The sequence below is a fragment of the Artemia sp. Qi Xiang Cuo genome, chromosome 15, assembly GCF_049724085.1.
Source record: "Artemia sp. Qi Xiang Cuo chromosome 15, ASM4972408v1, whole genome shotgun sequence".
Classification (NCBI taxonomy): domain Eukaryota; kingdom Metazoa; phylum Arthropoda; class Branchiopoda; order Anostraca; family Artemiidae; genus Artemia; species Artemia sp. Qi Xiang Cuo.
The window spans coordinates 44,291,930-44,311,551 of NC_142808.1; the positions used below are offsets into that span (position 1 = coordinate 44,291,930).

Genomic DNA, 19,622 nt, shown 5'->3' on the forward strand with positions numbered 1-19,622 from the left:
GACAAATATAATAATAAAATATGTTTACTCTTGAAACTGTTTGAGAGGAAAAATCCAAATATTGGTGCAAAACTAGGCTGGGGGGGGGGGTAAAGGAGGGCTGGATGTATGTATGCTACCAAGGCCAGATTTATGTCTCTGGTGCCCCAGGCCCCAACTCTTTTAGCAACCCTAGACCCAAGCGATATACGGGCAAAATCCTGAAAATTCCGGGATAGTGGAATTCGTGAACAGGAGGCAACTGATAAGCTATGAGCCAAAAGTAATGCAAGAGAGAGGTGATTGATTTCACCTTTACGCATAACCAACTGCACTAGGAGGCGTTGAATTTTGTTTTGAATTTTATGGTAATTATGTAAGCTACATTAAACATGTTGATTTTAGAGTTTTATGTACCAAAGGAGTTGCAATATTTAGGTGATTAGTTTTGCTTACTGTTTTTCACGGTTTAACACTATCCTACGAAATATATATATATATATATATTTATATATATATATATATATATATATATATATATATATATATATATATATATATATATATATATATATATATATATATATATATATATATATATATATATATATATATATATATATATATATATATATATATATATATATATATATATATATATATATATATATATATATATATATGTATATATATATATTTATTTATATATATATATATATATATTCAACATGTGTAAGAAAACTAAAAAAACTAGTTTTTTTTACAAAAGTAAAAAAACTAGTTTTTTTTACAAAAGTAAAAAAACTTCAACAGTTTTTAGTAGTTCATACAGTTTCAACTGCTTATAGTAGTTCATCATGTATAAACTCAGAAAGGTGATAAGAGTGAGTTTGGTAATTATAGAGGCATTAGCCTGGTTTCTGCAGGTAGCAAATTACTTAGTAATATGATAGTTCTTAGACTGAGAGATGCTTAGACGAAGTTTTAAAAGAAGAACAATGCAATCCTAGTCAACCAAATTTTTCACTCTTAGTTTAATAATTGAGAAGTGCCTGAGATATAATCCACCTTTAGTCCTCAATTTTATAGATTATTAGGAAGTGTTCGATTCTGTTGATAAAAGAGATTTAGTGATGTTCTTATCTTTGTATGGTATACCAAACAAATACATTTAAGTGATTAATGGCATGTTCGAGAATAACACTGCCGCCGTTAAGATAGGAAATGAGGTTAGCAGCTGGGTTTCATATTAAATTAGGTGTTTAACAGGGTTTTGTTCTATCCCTCTTTATATAGATCTTTTTGATAGAATTAGTCCTAAGGAGCACAGGAAAGGCAATGTGAGATCATGGAATTAACTGGAGAAGAAAAACTTCCCCATTGAAGAATATGCTGATAATTTAAGCATCCTAGATGTAAGTATGGGCAAAATGAATTAAGCTTTAGAGATTTGGCGAGTTCAGGGTGCAAGAATTGTTTTAAAAATTAATGTTAAGAAGACTAAATCGCTGAGGCTAGGTATAAGTAAAGATGAAAAGGTGATGTTGGATAAGGAAAAGATTGATTGAGTGGACAGCTTCACTTACCTTGGTAGTATTATTAGTGAAGACGATGAGAGCAGTGAAGGGGTTAAAAGTGGAATAGCCAAGTGTCAGGATTTTTTTTTACAGTTGAAAAAAGCTTGGAAGTATAGGAAGATAAGTCTACGAATAAAGATTAGAATATTGCAAGCTACAATGATGACAGTGGTCAAATATGGTTCCGAAGCATGGGTACTCCGAAAAACGGAGGAAGATTTGCTATAAGTTTTCCAGAGAAATTACCTACGGACTGTTTTGGGTACCCAGTTGACTGACCGTATTTCAAACAGTATGCTGTATGAAGAGTGTGGCTCAATCCTGTTTCATTTGGCTATAATGAGAGAAAGGTTGAGATGGCTAGGGTACGTTCTACGGATGAAGGATGACAGATTGCCGAAGATTGTTCTTGTCGGCCAACTATCCAGGGCTAAGTGGAAAAGAGGGCCGTTAGCGTTTGGGGGGGTAGGATGTCGTAAGGAAAGATTTAAGGGAAATGGGGACTTCCTGGGAGAGTGTAAAGAATGAGGCTTTGAGTAGATTAGGATAGAGGAGGAGCGGGCGTAGCTCTCTTGGCCCCAGGTGGCTTGGTGTTGCGGCGTGTTTTTAGTACTAGTATATAATTAGTATATAATAGCATATAATTTAGTATATAATATTTATGTTTCAAATGATATAGAATTCCTTAGAAATCGTTGAGAAAAAAAAATCATGAGATTATAGTTTCTCACTATATAAAGACTCAAAAAGCTTTTGGCGAGACTTTATTAAAGTCTTCATTAAAAAAAAACTATTGTCATTTGCATAGCAGTCAAATAAACCTTAAATAAGTTTAAATGAAAAACAATTATGAGGTAATGCAGAGGGTGAAAGCTGAGCGCTTATTTCTGTACAACAATATCTACAGGCATATGAATATATAAATACCAAATTCTAAGCAAAATCTCATGTTACATTTACCACGTTTTTAGTGCAGTGCTTGCTATGACTTACCACTTTCCTGGACAATTTTTTATTTTTCGGGGTGATTGTTAAACTGATGTTGCATTTTTTTGTTTATGATAATTTTTTCTCTGTCTAATCGAAGGTTTTTTCTTTAAGTATCGATTTATATATAAATCACGATATTTTAAAAAATAGCGCGATTTTTCTTTCACCCTGTTAAAATTTCCTTGGCGCGGAATTTGTTAATTAGCGATTTTGTTTGGAGCAAACTATCTATTTATATATGCAAAATATCCGCTTTTGTTATGATGCTAACTTGGACTGTATAATCAGACCACATTATTTTGACTTCATACAAATAATTTTCTTTATAGCTAAAAAGTTCGACCCCACAGCTGTTACTATTACTATATATTTTTACTATTACTTTACTAATAGGCCATAAATAAAAGATCATATTAGAGATTAATTGAAGGTACTGTTGGGATATTTTGCTGACATTGCATCTTCTTTTCTTTTTTTTTTGATTCTTCTTCTTCTTATTTTGACTATTTTCTTCTTCTTCTTGTTTGAACAATTACAGATACGCTTTTGTATAATATCATCAAAGGAATCGAAATCCGGCGGGTTGTTGAAGCTGAGATTGAATCCTTCGTTCTGTATTGCCAAGCAGGGATCAATCCCACCGCCCTACTGCACGACAAGGAAAATGATTGTTTTCTAATTTCCGTTAATCCTTTACTAGGTTGCAGCTACCGCTGCAACCACAATACGTAGTATTTTGTCAAAATCTTGACCCCTCTAAAAATTTAGCCTTTATGGTCTCTATCTGTCTGTATTTCTTAGTTCATTTATTTGTATCTTTTTTAGCTTGATGCTATCGACCTTGATACGGAATATGAAAATACAATTGAGGGAAATTTAAGGAAGTGTCTTGGTCATTTTTCAGTAAGTCCTATTAATTATGAGTTGGATATGTTTTTTATAGGATAGTCTAAATGTAAGCGTAGATGTAGACGAAAGGGAAGGAAGAATTCAGTCATAGGAAGAGCGTCAAATTAACTCAGGCAGATATGAATAAGGAGGAAAAGTCATATGCGCAAAGAGGGGGAGAGAAAATGTAATCAAAATAAAAAGAGAAATAAATTAAGACAGACGTAAAAGAGTATAGAAAGTGAAACAGAGATAAAGTAAGAGTGAAAGTGGGACAGGGATGAAAAGGAAGACAAAGTGAGTCAAAGCTATTGAGAGAAAGCTAATGAGAGAGTGAAAAAGAGACTGAGACTACTTGTTCTGTGCTATCAGGTATGGTTTAAAAACTCTAAAAACAACAGTCACACAGTGCTTCCATTAGAAAAAAGAAGGGATTTTTGTTGTTGTTTAAAGTGGGGGACAGTGAACCACCACTATTGACGTCACATTTGAAGGGTTTTAGACTTCTTTTTGAAATTATTTTTTTTGGAATGAGAAGTTAGGGTTTAGTTGAATTTAAAAAAAATTCGAACTATTCGGAAATACAGTTATAAACATTTTCCAAATAAATGTCAATTGGGAAATGTTTTTCCCTCGACAGTTCCTTAATAAACTGCTTTTGATTTTCGGTTGCTATAGGCTGTTCCTTTAGTCCTATAAACAGCCTGTAAATAGTCAAATTTTGCCAGATATATTTCAATGTAAGAAAAAAATGTTTCTGAAATGTTTTCTCCGACAACTACTTTTTAAATGGTGTGCTTTTTTAAATGGCGATTTGACGTCACCTTTGAAGGGTTTTAGACTCTTTTTTGAAATTTCATATTTTTTTGGAATTATAAATTACTCTTTAGTCGAATCTGAAAAGCAACAATTTCAAACTATTGAAAGATGTAGTTATAACCTATTTCCAAAGAAATATCAATCAACAACTATATGTACTTCGACTGTTACTTTAAAAGCCATTTTTGGACTTTGGGTTACTTCAGGCCGTCTCTTGCTCTGTACTAGGTCGTGGCTGGAATAATGATGTTGCTGATTGACAAATATTTTCCTGCGGTTAAAACAGACGATTTTTGATTATTGACGATTGTTCATTCAATTGACAATATTGCTGATGGTAACATGGTGGTTAATGGTAAAAATAAATTATTAAAATGGTAGTTTAAGTATTTACGGCCTGATTCAGGTCCCTCGACAAAAATTCAGTATTACAATTGAGTTCCTAGGAATTAACTGTACTCTGCTAGAAGTACTAGTTGTTGGAGAGAAGTTTTTGATGGAATTCTAGAGAAAAATAAAAACTCGAAGAGTAAAAATGAAACTAGCTATTTTTTTCTATAAAGAAATAATAATGGAAAATTTTATTCTTTTACAATTTTGGTTTTTAGTTTAATGCTTGTTATTAAGTTTAAAGTGCTATTTTAAGTTTCACTTAAAATTTAAGGTTGAAATATAGTGTTCCACTTTTTAAATAAAACGTCCCACTAACGTCCTAATTAATGCGTTTCCACGAATTGTTAGTAAAAAAAATTTGTTTAGTTAACTGTTGGGTTTCATGGAACCTGACAGACAATTATTAGGAACAACTGGAAGTATGGAACTGCCTTTTGGTCTGTTGATCTAAGGTGTTAAATTCAAAATGCAAGACTCATGTGGTTTCGAAGGAACAGGGAAAATATCGACTATACAAAATCTGATATATTGCTCATATACGTTAATTTAAATTAGAATAAGTGTCTTGATTGTTGAGTCAAGGTCCCACAGACTTTCATTTGTCAACAAAATCTTTATAAATAGTCCATTCACTAAACAAAACAGCTTCGATTATTTAAGCTGTGTGAATATGCCTACAATGTATTCAATTAAAAAAAAGCAATTAAAAAGGGTTGAAATTGGATTTTAGGTGCAAAAAGTAAAGCAAAAAGAAGAGGAATATCGTCATAGAGAATTGTAGAATTTCAGTGTAATTATAATAGAAAAGTGTTGCGTCTGCTATTTACGGTCAGTTCTGAGTTCTTTATTTAACAATAAAAAATCATAAACAAAAAACTACTTCAACACAATCTCCCCCATAAGGCTCCATGGCCGGGAAAGAACAGGGGAAAAAAATACCAACACAAAAAAATATAAACAAAATCCAAAAAATCCAGTCGCCCGCCCACTTTAATAATCCCCAAAATGACAAGCTAGGCAGGGGGTAGCGCATGGTTTCACCAACTCAAATAAATATCTAAGTCAATCCAGAAACATCAACTCCAAGGGAAACTGGAAAAAACTTAATTACTAGCTAGAAATTCTCTAACATAATTTTTGAACATACCAAATGAGTGGCAGCTTCGTGCAGACACAGGGAGCGTGTTCCAAACCCTGTTGCAAGTTGTCAGAGGGTTGAAGTCAGACCTTACTGATGGAGTATGAGGAATCTGTAAATTGTTGGAAGTGCGGAGATGATAAGTCGATAGATCAGAAAAAAAGATATATAATTACATAGGGCAGCAGGAAGATGGCCGTGAAACTGTAGAAAAATGAAAGAAGAACAAGAAAGAAAATAGAGAGATTTCAAATCAAGCAAGGGTTTAAGTGAAGATCGGTTAGTTTCCTAAATAAGAGTCCTCGCCTTATCAAAAAGTTTTGAAAAAGGCATCAGAGACGAGGGAAAAGTTGACATCCAAATAACAGAACAATATGAAACATAAGACTGAACTAGGCTGTAGAACAAGATTCTAAGAATTGACCCTGAAAATATGTGTATGAGCTTTCTAAGGATTCCAAGACTACTGAAGACTTTCATTTTAATCAGGTCAATATGATGATCGAAGAAAAGATTTTCATCAAGCAAGATGCCTAGGAATCGAACGCAGCGATCCCTAGGTCTACTTAGAGAACCTCTTAATACGTGTATTTCATTTAAGTCAGGGCAAGCCTTTGAGACTCTAGAGAAAATGAGAAAACATAACTTCGTGACATTTAAGGCAAGATAATTTACATCAAACCACTGGATAACTCTTTCAAAAAGGTCTTTCATCTTTGAACGAAGATCAGACTCAGTTCTACCAGCTGTGCCAAAAGTTCTGTCATCAACAAAAGCAATAAGTGCATTCGGTAAGGACGAACTCCTGTCACAACTAATGACGGATGCTCGTTGACAAAGACGACAGCAAATGGTAGGTTTTAAATTTTGAACCGCATTAATAAGGTCATTGACGTAGACCAAAAAGAGTATCGGCCCAATGACGGATCCTTGTGGAACGCCAAACTCTATTCCGGAAGGGTTAGAAAAGTGCAGATCAACAGAGATGACTCGACCAGATAAATATGATAGAAGACAAGAATAAGCATTCCCTTTTGCACCAATATGGGACAGTTTTCAATAAAGAATCTCATGTTGTAATAAGTCGAATGCTTTTCTTGTAATGAGAAAAATATCAGAATGTATCAGACCAGAGTCAAGGAATGAATGTAAATAATTAAAGAGAGTTGCGCATGCATGCTCAGTTGAGTACTTCACCCTAAAACTAAACTGAAAATCATGAAAAAAGTGTTTAGAATTAAGAAAATCAAGAAGTTTGACTAAGTACTGATAAAAGAGATATGGGACGATAATTTTCAGGATCATTCCTGGATCCACCTATTAAAAGAATAATAATGCGAACACGCTTTAAAGCACTTGGGAAAACACCATTTTCAAAGAAAAGATTGCTAAGTCTCGTGAGGGCAGAAACGATGACAGGAAGAATAAACTTGGCAACCTTAGTCGGAATACGGTCTAGGCCAGAAGATGAAGAACCCCTCAACCCATTGACAATTCTGGCTATTTCAACTTCAGAGTCAGGCTTCAATGTCATTGATTTAGGACAAGGCGGTCCAAGGTAAGACCTAAAGTCAGGTAGAGAAGAAGAAGGACTTATAGAAGAGGCTGTAATTTTGCCAATATTAGCAAAATAGGAAGTAAACGCATCTTAAACTTTTAGCTCACCCTCTACATTTTCGCCTTCCATCACAATACTTATAGGGGCAGAAGGAGGCAGAGAAGATGGCCTGATAACAGAATTGATTACTTGCCATGTCTTCCTAATGTCTTTAACACACGCAGAGAATTTTCTTTAATAGAATAACGATTTAACCTTTCGGCAAAGCGAATTGTAAACTCTTCTATAAGCTTTGAAAAGTTGAAGTCGAGAATGGCTTAGATGACCTGTAAGCCTTCCAAAGATTGTTTTTCTTCCTCAAACTTTTAAGGAGTCCCGGAGTCATCCAAGGATTCAAAGGGGTTGTTCTTTTCGATGCCGGATTCGAATGGAAACGCATCACATGCATCCAAGGTAGCTTCTTTCAAAGAATTATAAAACGAATTTAACAAAGAATTTATATCAGATTTATTTTCAGAATTACTCCACAAACAACTCGCCAACCGTGACCTAAGAAGATGCAAACTCTGATCATTCAATTTTAAAGAGGAAAAACCAGCTCCCTGTCTCCTCCTACGCAAAGAATCGGAAAAATCATACGTGGAAAAAACAGGAAAATGGTCTGAGATATCACTCGTCAATACAGAATTTTGCACCAAGGTCAACGATGAAAAAATGTTTTCAAGCAAAGAAGCAGTAGTGTTAGTAATGCGAGTTGGAATGTATGCAGAAGGTAATGTTCCACAAGCGATCATTGTTGAAAGAAAATCCAAGGACGAGGATCACCTCCGGTCACACATATTAAGGTTGAATTCACCCATAACGACAAGTTCACATGAATAAAGTTAGATTGTTTCTAAAACCTCATCAAGAATCTGAAGGAAAGAGGAAACAGACCCACTAGGAGACCGGTATATATTACCAACAATCAAAGTTTTAGCTTGGGTTTTGATCTCTATAAATATGGATTCAAAAATTCCTTCTTCATTTCTTGACAGGTCACGTCTAACAGAGTTCGGAAGACATTCCGAAACATAAACAGCAAGGCCCCCTCTAGCCATCCTACTTCGATTTAGATATTCCATCTTGTGCCCAGAGAGATGCAATAGAGATTCATTTTTCGAATCAAGGAAAGTCTCACAAAGACCAAAAAAGTCAGAGTGGCCACTACGCACTATTTTTTTCAACTCATCAAACGAAGAACAAAGACCCTGTACATTAAGCTGAAGCACAGAGAAACTACCGTCTTGTTTGGATACTTGATCTAAATCCGTTACATACTTACTACTAAGTGAAAAATAGGGATTTGATGGTGATTTATTAGACTGACCTGCTGAATTATTAATCAAACTAAGAACATCTATTGGGTTATTTTCAAACTGAAGTAGTCACTCAACCAGGGGGGAGATGTCACACAAACTCGAGTCAGACAAATTCAAAATACTTACAAATTATGATCCATCACGCGCCACTCACCACCCAGCTTGGTATCTCCATAACAATAACGTGTGGATAGCAACTAGGCAAACAGAACGATGAACTAATTTTTTGAGACAAATGAAACTGAAACATAAAAAATAAAGTCCAAAAACAGAGAACTTAGATAAGAGAAAAACTTGTATACAAAATGAAAAACAATGGAAACATAATTAAACCTCACAACCAGGAGAAAAATTTATATATCTTAATCACGAAATTATCATTTGACACGATCTTCTCAGTTGGTATCCGTTAGTTTGGGAGATTTTGCCAGAGGATTTGAGGAATGTTGGGGGCTTGGAGGAATTTCGTGAATTGTTAAAGAACCATTGTTTTGATGTGTATTTTTTGGATGGATTATTCTGCGCCAGGGTTTTCGGGTCCGGTAAGTTGAGCTCTAATTATGTTTTTTTTTTCTCAGTCGATTTTTTTTTTTTTTGGTTTATTGATTTATTGGGAAGGTTTTCTCCCGTACAAGTTTGCTAGTATACATCTAGTATACTAGTATACAGTATACAAAGTATACATCGAAAATACTTTATTTTTAAATAAACCCAGTGTTATTTAAAGGAAAAGAGAATAGTTTAAAGATAAGGACTGAAGTGGTGAACATCGATCAACATCGATCATCATCCAGTTGTTGAAATGTAATTTTTACATCTTTTTATTCATGTTTGGCTTCTATATTGTAGCACAGTGGAGTGATGCTATGCTTGGTAATACGGGGCCCAGGATTTGATCCCCGCCGTAGCAAATTTGGGCGACAAGCTTGCTACACCCAGCAACTGAAATGCCTATTCAACGCCCTATGCGCCCGCAATGACTCTGGAGGATCTTCATCCTTTATCCTTGGTTTCTGTATTTACATCTTTCTGTATATATTCCTAATTTGCTTCATAAATTAAATTTCTAAAATTCTTCTTAAAATTCTTCAAGTATGTCGGAAATTTGATGATAAACTTCAAGTGTACCAGATTTTACTGATCTGGAATAGCTTCATATTTTTTATGGTACCCTTCTGTTAAAGAATCGGGCAAAGTACCAAAGTATAGATAATTGGACGTCATATAGGTAGTAGGTAATAGGACGTCATCTGTGGGAAATTCTTCCGCCTTGGAACACTACGTGGTATTGTCCTAGCTTATATTGCTCGAAAAATGATGTGAATCTCACAAGATTTTTTTCAGCTTCTTTGAACATGGGCGCCCATAGACTTTTAGGGGGCTGGGCTTACCCGGTCTAATCGGCACTTCCATTGCTGTATAATTGAAATGTCAAGACAAAATATCATAGGCAGAGCGATAGTGCTGCCTAAGTAAAGAGTGATGTGGGCACAATATATTGTTCTTTTTAGACCAGGGCACTTCTTACAGAAAAAAAAATATCATAGGAACTTCAAAAGAGGTCTTGAAGGGGAACCAGCTCCCCCTCCCTCACGTCAATCACTTCCCCAAACACATCCAATCACAGTTTCGAGATAGGCATTTTGTTCAGTTTAATTTTAAGGTCCGGAAATAATGACTTTGAGAATGACAACCCCTCCCCCCAAAAAAAAAACGCTCAGGGCAAGGGATGTAAGTTATGCCCTGCAGGGATATAAGGTTTTTTAAAGAAAGGGTGGTTGTATAGACCTCACAGGGGGCTCATTTGACTGGTAATCAGAAGTTCTACTGGCCTTTTTAACAGTAAAAGTGATTGGAGGTCATGAAGCCCCGCCCCATACACCAATCATTTCCCCAAACACATTCAATCATAATTTTGAGATATCCATTTTGTTCAGTGTAGTTGAAAGTCTAGAAGTAATGTCTTTGAGGATGCCCCCCCCCCCAGATAGCCCTCAGGTCAAAGATTGTAAGTTATGCCCGGGGTCATATAAGGTTCTTGTAGAAATTAATTAAAAGACTTTTTCCATAAAATAATTTTTTCTAAGAAAAGTAAAGAACTCCAATAAACCAAAAATTAGCAAAAATAAAATCAAATAATCTACCAAGCGTGAAACTACCGCTAATCAGAATCGATAAATAAATGAAACCCAAAACGAACACAAATTACAATAAATAACCAAGTCAAACCTCAAAACGAGCAGAAATTAACATAAGTAGGGCTCAAAACCCCTATGCCTTCCCAAGGCGAGATCATAATTTGCACTTTACTGAAAAAAAATACAAATGAATGTGCATTGTCAGTTTAACATACATAAACTGATATTTAGTAATCAAATGTTAGTATTGTTGGATTTATTGAAGTTATAAAAGTCAAAACATTTATATTTTGTTCAGTACAGGGCAAATTATAATCTAGCCTACAGATTATAATTACTTTTCTTTGAAAAACTTATTATACTTTTCTTTTCTTTGAAAAACTTATTTTGTGGAAAAAGTTTTTTTTAATTAATTTCTGTTCGTTTTAAATTGACATGGTCTTTTCGGAGAAAAATAAAATAATACTTTAAATCTTTTCGTTTTTTAAGAACTTATAGTTTGGCCTGCTATTTGTATGCTGGAGAAAAATTTTCAGCAATTTTTAACAACATACACCCTCTTAAAAATCTGGACACAAATAGTAGTGTTTAATTTATTTTATTCATTTATTTATTTATTACCCGTCAAAAAAAGGTACAAAAGACGGAGTATCACTAAAAAAGAAAAAACACACACAAAAAAACAAATTACAACACATTACACATAATCAAACAAATTACAAAGACGAGAAACAAAAACTCAATTATACACTGCACTTTTACACTTACTTTTTAAACTCCCAAGTACTGAATAAACATAAGCAATATGATTGATAACTTCAATTCAACTAACCTAAGCTACAGCAAAATACTTGATAACTTCAATTCATAATCAACAGACTCAATCAACTAGTCTAAATATGACAAGAGACGGTAAAAAGACTAAATATGACAAGAGATGTGCAAATAAAATTAAATGGACAGCGATTTACTGCCTGAGCAAACGGTACCAAGGGTGGGAATAGACTTTCTCGTTGTACCGTTTAATTTGTTCAATTATAGCTGCTGTTGAGTCCTCAATTTTAAAATTTTTAACAAGGCGCGAATTTCTTGTCCACGGCGGAAACCGCAACAAGAACTTCGCATACTTAAAAAATGTGGATCTGACCTTTCTTTTCTCTGGCTCGGGAAAAATTCTCCAAAACGGGCTTAGATACAGGAAATGGGGAAGCAATACTGCGTTATAAAGTCGAGCCAGAATGAAACGGTTGAAATGGATTTTAGATGAGACTACTCTACTGTAAGCAAAAGCCAGGTGTTTACGGAGATGATCAATAAGAAGGGAGCGGGTGGTTTTTAGATCCTTTACAATTGGTAAACCAAGGTATATAATTTTTGAGACAGGGGCTACAGACAGTTCTCCCAGCCTCAGAGACGAGACCTCTTCTTGGCGCCAGTTGAACAGAAGAATATTCGACTTCTGTGGGTTAAATTCAAGACCAATGCGACTGTAATTTGATTGTAGTGTGGAGAATGTGGTCTCTGTGCCTGCTATTGTGCGGCTGGGGTTCAGAATGTCATCGGCGTAAGCTATCATTGTAACGTCTATGCCACGAGCTATGTATATTGTCTCGATAGTACACTGTGGTTCAATAACACAAGAATTAAAGGGACAAGGAGATCTGACTGATTCTTATCGATCACTATTTTTTACTGTGACTACAGGATTAGCTCGGTAGGACAGCATCACGTCTGGTGTACATTCAGTGAGGGCTCAACCATGGCCAGGAAGTAGGAGTTCAGCCTGTAGGTGGTCGTACATGTCTTTAATGGGTAGCAGGATGTCCTTCTGTACACACCTCTTTCCCATATCCAGAATGAGCTGGTCATGGAGAAGTGAGTCGTAGGCATGGCAGACGTCATGTACACCTATAACAATGGACTCTTTTGATTCATCAGCGTCAATCAAGACTGAATGCAAAGCAGAAATGGCATGGCCACAACCGAGACCCCTCTGGAGCTCAAACGGGGAAGGGGGAATCCAGCATTTTCCCTGGATTTCATCAATGACCAAAAGTTCGAAGATTTTACAAAGCGTTGGTGCTACTGTGATCGATCTGAACGAAGCACAATCCGAAGTACTTTTTACTTTCTTCAGGACTGGCCTAAGCGACCCAGTACCGAATGCTGATGGTACGAGTCCAGTGGTGAAGATCATGTGAAAGAGAAGATTTAGGTGCCCCATGAAAGTTGGGCTGCAATGGCTAAGGTGAAGGGTGGATACACGGTCAATACCAGCCGACTTTTTCTTTTTTAACCTTCGGACTGCGGACGCAACCTGTGACTGGGTAACTATGAAATCTCTATCTGGAATTGATGAGAGGAGGGATGAAAGCTTTTCTTGAACAGAAATGTTAAGATCCTGTTTTGGGATTGAAAACTCATCAAGGTAATAGTTTATCCATGTTAAAGATGGGATATCTGACTCGGGACCCGCTGACTTCTTCTTATCCAACATTTTCCATAACAGATTAGGATGTTTAATTACTTTTTCAGAAAGCTCAGATTTCAACTGCACACAGTGACGAGCAAGTTCCTTCCCAAACCTACGCTTAGATGCAACTCTAATCTATTTAGCTACTCCTGAGTGTGGTCTACCACATTCTTTCCATATCCCGTATCAGAAGGTAACTCGGTCGCATGCTAATTGTAACACAGGGTTAGAAGACCATCCTTTTTCTTGAGTTTTTTGTCTGGCACGAGACTTGGGAACTCCTTGAGATTCAGCAAACAGAAGAGCCTGGGTCAGTTCAGCGTAATAAATATTAAGACTTAGCCACACATCTCTTTCATCACGATGAGAAAATTTCATAATTAGGTCAAACGGTATGCGAAGTTTTGACAGAACAAGATCACAAGAATCTTACAACTTTTCTTTATCAATTTTACGCCTAACTGGAACCTCATTCCACCTTTGTGTGAAAGCTAGCGAATTATTCGCAGCGGACAATGAGGCAGGGCTACTAATACTACAATGAGCGATGGCGTGATCCGAAATAGATTTGTTAGGGCGGACAAATTCCTCACTTTCTGGCAAAAACATAAAGTGGAAATGTGGTCCTGATTCGCGATTGAACCAGATTGGCAGATATACGAAAAGTCCTGATTCTTCCGGTGAATAGTAAAACGGCTCTCAAGTATCCCTATTAGAATGCAACAACGACTATTTTGGGCACTAATATCAACTTCTAAATTACAGTTAAAATCACCCACTATTATGCACTCAAGGGACTCGCTTTCGGCTTTTTTAAGGCAGCGGGCTAGTTTGGCAGCACTTATAGCAGAAGCACTATCAGATTTCTCGTCATGGTAATCAGTGGGAAGGTACAGATTTATAACTAGCAGGCTATATAGTCTAGCAGCAAGAAAAATTTCACTGTTGCTTTCTATTTCTCACACAAAACGACTGCTTACTAACGTGTCACTACCACAAGACAGACGTCCCCATAGAGATGAACGTTTTGGAGGCACGGGGATTACAAAGTAAGACAAACCGATATATAGCAGTTTCAGGCAAGTATCTGTTGCGAAATGTTACTGCAGGTATATTACATTATAATTATTCACAAACTTGACACCTACAACTGGTTACTCGGAAAATTTCTAATTACATTCCAAGAACTTAGGGAAATGTTAGAGATTTCGTTATTCATCATGTTAATGAGTTGTCTTTTGCTGGTTTTTCTGACACTTTAAGCTATAGCAGGTATGACCCGCTTTCTTGCAGGAAACGAAAAACATAGCACGAGTACACTTCTGCATCGTTCTTTTTGGAAGCATGGTCAGACGCGCCACATCTGGAGCAGACAGGGATCCTGGTGTACTCGGCAGCTAGGGGACCTTGGCTTTGAAATGAGTAGCAACGACGGGGTAAGAAAAGGAATTCTTCAGTGGACAGTTTTTCGTAATAGATCTTCACAGAGTCCTTAAGAAATTTATCCAAATCCGATCGACAGCTGAAAAATACTTTGAACTTTCGGGAACTTTAGTTTCATACCTCCTCTAGTTGACCTGAAATGGAAAACTTGATACCATTCGCAACAAAATTTGTTTACTTTCTTTGATAGCTTGGATACGCTTACGCTATTTTGATTTGGTTAAATTATAAGAGCACAAGCATTCCCGAAGGTTTGAACATAATACCCTCAGTCGTTCTTAAGATGCTGCTGAGATGCCTTATTGGGAATTAGCATTAACACAGTGCATTTTGATTTAATCTTATGGCAACATTTAGTTTTTCAAACATAAAGTCGAATGGGAGGGTGGGCGTGGGAGGGGGATTGGTTTACCTCCAATCACTTTTTACTATTCAAATGGGCATCAGCCCTTTCTATTTTCAATCGAATGAGCCCTTTTCGTAGTTCCTATGACAACTCCTTCGATACAAAGTGCCCTTGTCTAAACAACAACAACGACAACAAAAAAATAATACATTATACCCACATTCTATCGACTATTAAAAAGGGCACTAGGCCTTTCGATTTCCAATCGAATGAGTCCTTTTTGAGTTTCTACGACAACACTTCCTATAAATACCTTATATGCCCCAATGGCATAAATTACAACCCTTACCCTAAGGGCTGTGAGGGTGTTTGTCACCCTCTAAGACCCAATTTCCAGAACTTTCAACTATGTTAAATAAAATGGCTATCTCAAAATTTTGATTGGATGTGTGTGGGAAAAGGGTGGGCGTGAGAAGGGCGTTAGTCTTTCTCCAATCACTTTCAACTTTTAAAAAAGGCACTAGCCCTTTCAATTTCCAATCAAATGAGCCCTTTTGAAGTTTCTACGACAACGCTTTCAATAAAAACCTTATATGCCCCCAGGGGATAACTTACAAACCTCGCCCTGAGGGCTGGGGGGTTGTCATTTTCAAAGATCTAATTTCCAGAACTTTCTACTACGTTGAACAAATTGGCTATCTGAAAATTTTGATTAGATGTGTTTTGGGGAATGGTGGGCGTGGGAGGGGAGTTTGTAACCCTTCAATCGCTTCCGACTATTAAAAAAGTCACTATCCCTCTAAATTCCAATTGAAATAGTCCCTTTTGAAGGTTTTACGACAATTCTATCAGAAAAAACCTTATATGCCCCCAGGGCGTAACTTACAACCTTTGCCCTGGGGAGTCTGGGGGGTTTGTCATTCTTAAATACATATTTTCCAGAACTTTTAACTACGTTGAACAAAATGGCTATCTTTACATTTTGATTGCATGTTTTCAGAGAAATGGTGGGCGTGAGAGGGGGGTTAATTACTCTCCACTCAATTTCGACTATTAAAAAGGGCAATTTCAATTTCCAATCAAATAAGCCCTTTTTGAACTTTCTACAACAACTTTTACATAAACCTTATATACCACCAGGGCATAACTTACAAACCTTCCGATGAGGGCTCTGAGGGGGTTAGCATTCTAAAAGACCTAATTTCCAGAACTTTCGACTACGTTGAACAAAATGGATGCTTCGAAATTTGGATTGGATATGTCTGCGGAAATGGTGTGCATGAGAGGGGGGTTAGTTGCCCTTCAATCACTTTCGACTATTAAAAGGGCACTAGCCCTATCAATTTTCAATGGAATGAGCCCTTTTTGATGTTTTTACAACATCGTTTTCTACAAATGCTCCCAGGGCATAACTTACAACCCTTGCCCTAAGGGTTGTGGGGGGGATGGGTTGTCATCCTTAAAGACCTAATTTCCAAAACTTTCAACTACGTTGAATAAAATGCCTATCTAAAAATTTTAATTGGATGTGTTTGGGGAAAATGTGGGTGTGAGAGGGGAGTTAGTTGCCCTCAAATCACTTTCGACTATTAAAAAGAGCACTAGCCCTTCGAATTTCCAATCGAATGAGCCCTTTTTCAAGTTTCTACGACAACACCTTCTATAAAAAACGCCTTCGACAAAGATTTCAATAAAAACCTTATATGCCCCCAGGGCATAATTTATAAACCTTGCCCTGAAGACTGTGGGGGGAGTGCCCTGCTGAAAGGTATAATTTCCTGAACTTTAAACTACTTGGAACAAAATGGCTATCTAAAAATTTTGATTGGATATGTTTGGGGAAATGGTGGGCGTGGAAGGGGTGTAAGTTGCCTTCCAATCACTTTCGACTATTAAAAAGGGCACTAGCCATTTCAATTTTCAATCGAATGAGCCCTTTTTGAAGTTTCTATGACAACATGTTGTATAAATACCTTATATTCCCCCGGGGCATAACTTAAAACCCTTGCCCTGAGGGCTTTGGGGCAGTTTCCTCCTAAAAAACATAATTTCTATCTGGAAATCCACAACACTGAACAAAATGGCTATCTAAAAAATTTGATTGGATGTGTTTGGGGAAAAGGTGTGCGAGAGAGGGGGGCTAGTTGCCCTCAAATCACTTTCGACTATTAAAAAGGGCACTAGACCTTTGAATTTCCAATCGAATGAGCCCTTTTTCAAGTTTTTACGACAAAGATTTCAATAAAATCTTATATGTCCCCAGGGCATAACTTATAACCCTTGCCCTGGAGAATGTGGGGGGAGTGTCCTGCTCAGAGGTATAATTTCCTGAACTTTAACTGCGTGGAACAAAATGGCTATGTAAAAATTTTGATTGGATGTGTTTGGGGAAATGGTGGGCGTGGAAGGGGTGCTATTTGTCTTCCAAATACTGTCGACTCTTAATAAAGACACTAGCCATTTCAATTTCTAATCGAATGATCCGTTTTTCAAGTTTCTACCACAAAGCCTCCTGTAAAAACTTTATATGCCTCTAGGAAATAACTTACAAATCTTGTCCTGAGGGCTTTGAGGCGGTTGTCATCCTCAAAGACCTAAGTTACAGAACTGAAAACTACGTTGAATAAAATGGCTATCTCAAAATTTTGATTGGATGTGTTTGGGGAAATGGAGGGCGTGAGAGGGGGGTTACTTGCCCTCCAATCACTTTTGACTATTGAAAAAGGCATTAGCTCTCCGTATTTCCAATCGAATGAGCCCTTTTTCAAGTTTCTACGACAACACCTTCTATAAAAAACGCCTTCGACAAAGATTTCAATAAAAGCCTTATATGCCCCTAGGGCATAATTTATAAACCTTGCCCTGAAGACTGTGGGGGGAGTGTCCTGCTGAAAGGTATAATTTTCTGAACTTTAAACTACATGGAACAAAATGGATATCTAAAAATTTTGAATGGATATGTTTGGGGAAATGGTGGGTGTGGAAGGGGTGTGAGTTGCCTTCAAATCACTTTCGACTATTAAAAAGGGCACTAGCCATTTCAATTTCCGATCGAATGAACCCTTTTTGAAGTTTCTACGACAACGCGTTGTATAAAAACCTTATATTCCCCCAGGGCATAACTTACAACCCTTGCCCTGAGGGCTGTGGGGCAGTTTCCTCCTAAAAAACATAATTTCTATCTGGAAATCCACAACACTGAACAAAATGGCTATCTAAAAAAATTTACTGGATGTGTTTGGGGAAAAGGTGGGTGAGCGAGGGGGGTTAGTTGCCCTCAAATCACTTTTGATTATGAAAAAGGGCACTAGCACTTTCAATTTCCAATCGAATGAGCCCTTTTTCAAGTTTCTACGACAAAGATGTCAGTAAAACCTTATATGCCCCAATGGTATAATTAATACCCATTGCCCCGAAGATTGTGCGGGGAGTGTCCTACTCAGAGGTATAATTTCCTGAACTTTAACTGCGTGGAACAAAATGGCTATGTAAAAATTTCGATTGGATGTGTTTGGGGAAATGGTGGGTGTGGAAGGGGTGTTGGTTGCCTTCCAATTACTTTAGACCATTAAAAATGGTACTAGCCATTTCAATTTGTAATCGAATGAGCCCTTTTTGAAGTTTCTACGACGCGTTCTGTAAAAACTTTATATGCCCCCAGGGCATAACTTACAACCCTTGTCCTGAGGGCTGTGAGGCGGTTGTCATCCTCAAAGACCTAATTTACAGAACTTGAAAATACGTTTAATAAAATGGCTATCTCAAAATTTTGATTGAATGTGTTTGGGGAAAAGGTGGGTGTGAGAGGGAGGTTAGTTTCCCTCCAATCACTGTCGTCTATCAAAAAGGGCACTAGCCCTTTGAATTTTCAATCAAAGGAGCCTTTTTTGAAGTTTCTACGACAACGCCTTCTATAAAAACCTTATATGCCCCCAGGGCATAACTTAAAACCCTTGCCCTGAAGGCTGTGGGGGATTGTCCTCCTCAAAAAATATTGGAAATCAACTACGCTGAACAAAATGGATATTTCAAAATTTTGATTGTATGTGTTTGGGGGAATGATGGGAGTGGAAGGGGGGGGGGCTAGTTGCCCTCCAATCCCTTTCGACTATTAAAAAGGGCACTAGCCCTTTGAATTTCCAATCAAATGAGCCTTTTTTGAAGTTTCTACGACAACGCCTTCTATAAAAACCTTATATGTATAAAAACCGTTATGCCCCAAGGCATAACTTAAAACCCTTGCCCCGAAGGCTGTGGGGGAATGTCCTCCTAAAAAACATAATTTCTATCAGGAAATAAACCACGCTGAACACAATGGAAATATCAAAAATTTTGTTCGAATGTACTTCGGGTAATAGCGGACTTTGAATAGTTTTAAGTTATCTTACGTTTCCTTTCGACTATTCAAAAGGGCACAAGCCACTCCAATTTCAAAGTAAATGAGCCATTTTCGAAATTTCTACGACATCTTTTCCGATAGGAAGTGCCTGCTCTTAAGGAAAAGAATAATGAATAATAT

General features: G+C 36.8%; 1 protein-coding gene across 1 annotated transcript in view; it reads left to right on the forward strand.

Moving 5' to 3' along the window:
• Pex2 (peroxisomal biogenesis factor 2) overlaps positions 1 to 19,622 on the forward strand; it is a 50,809-nt gene that overhangs the window by 291 nt on the left and 30,896 nt on the right. Inside the window, exon 2 of the mRNA XM_089101538.1 lies at positions 3,372 to 3,449. Coding sequence (XP_088957664.1) covers positions 3,372 to 3,449 — 78 coding nt within the window. The remainder of the gene's footprint in view (positions 1 to 3,371; positions 3,450 to 19,622) is intronic.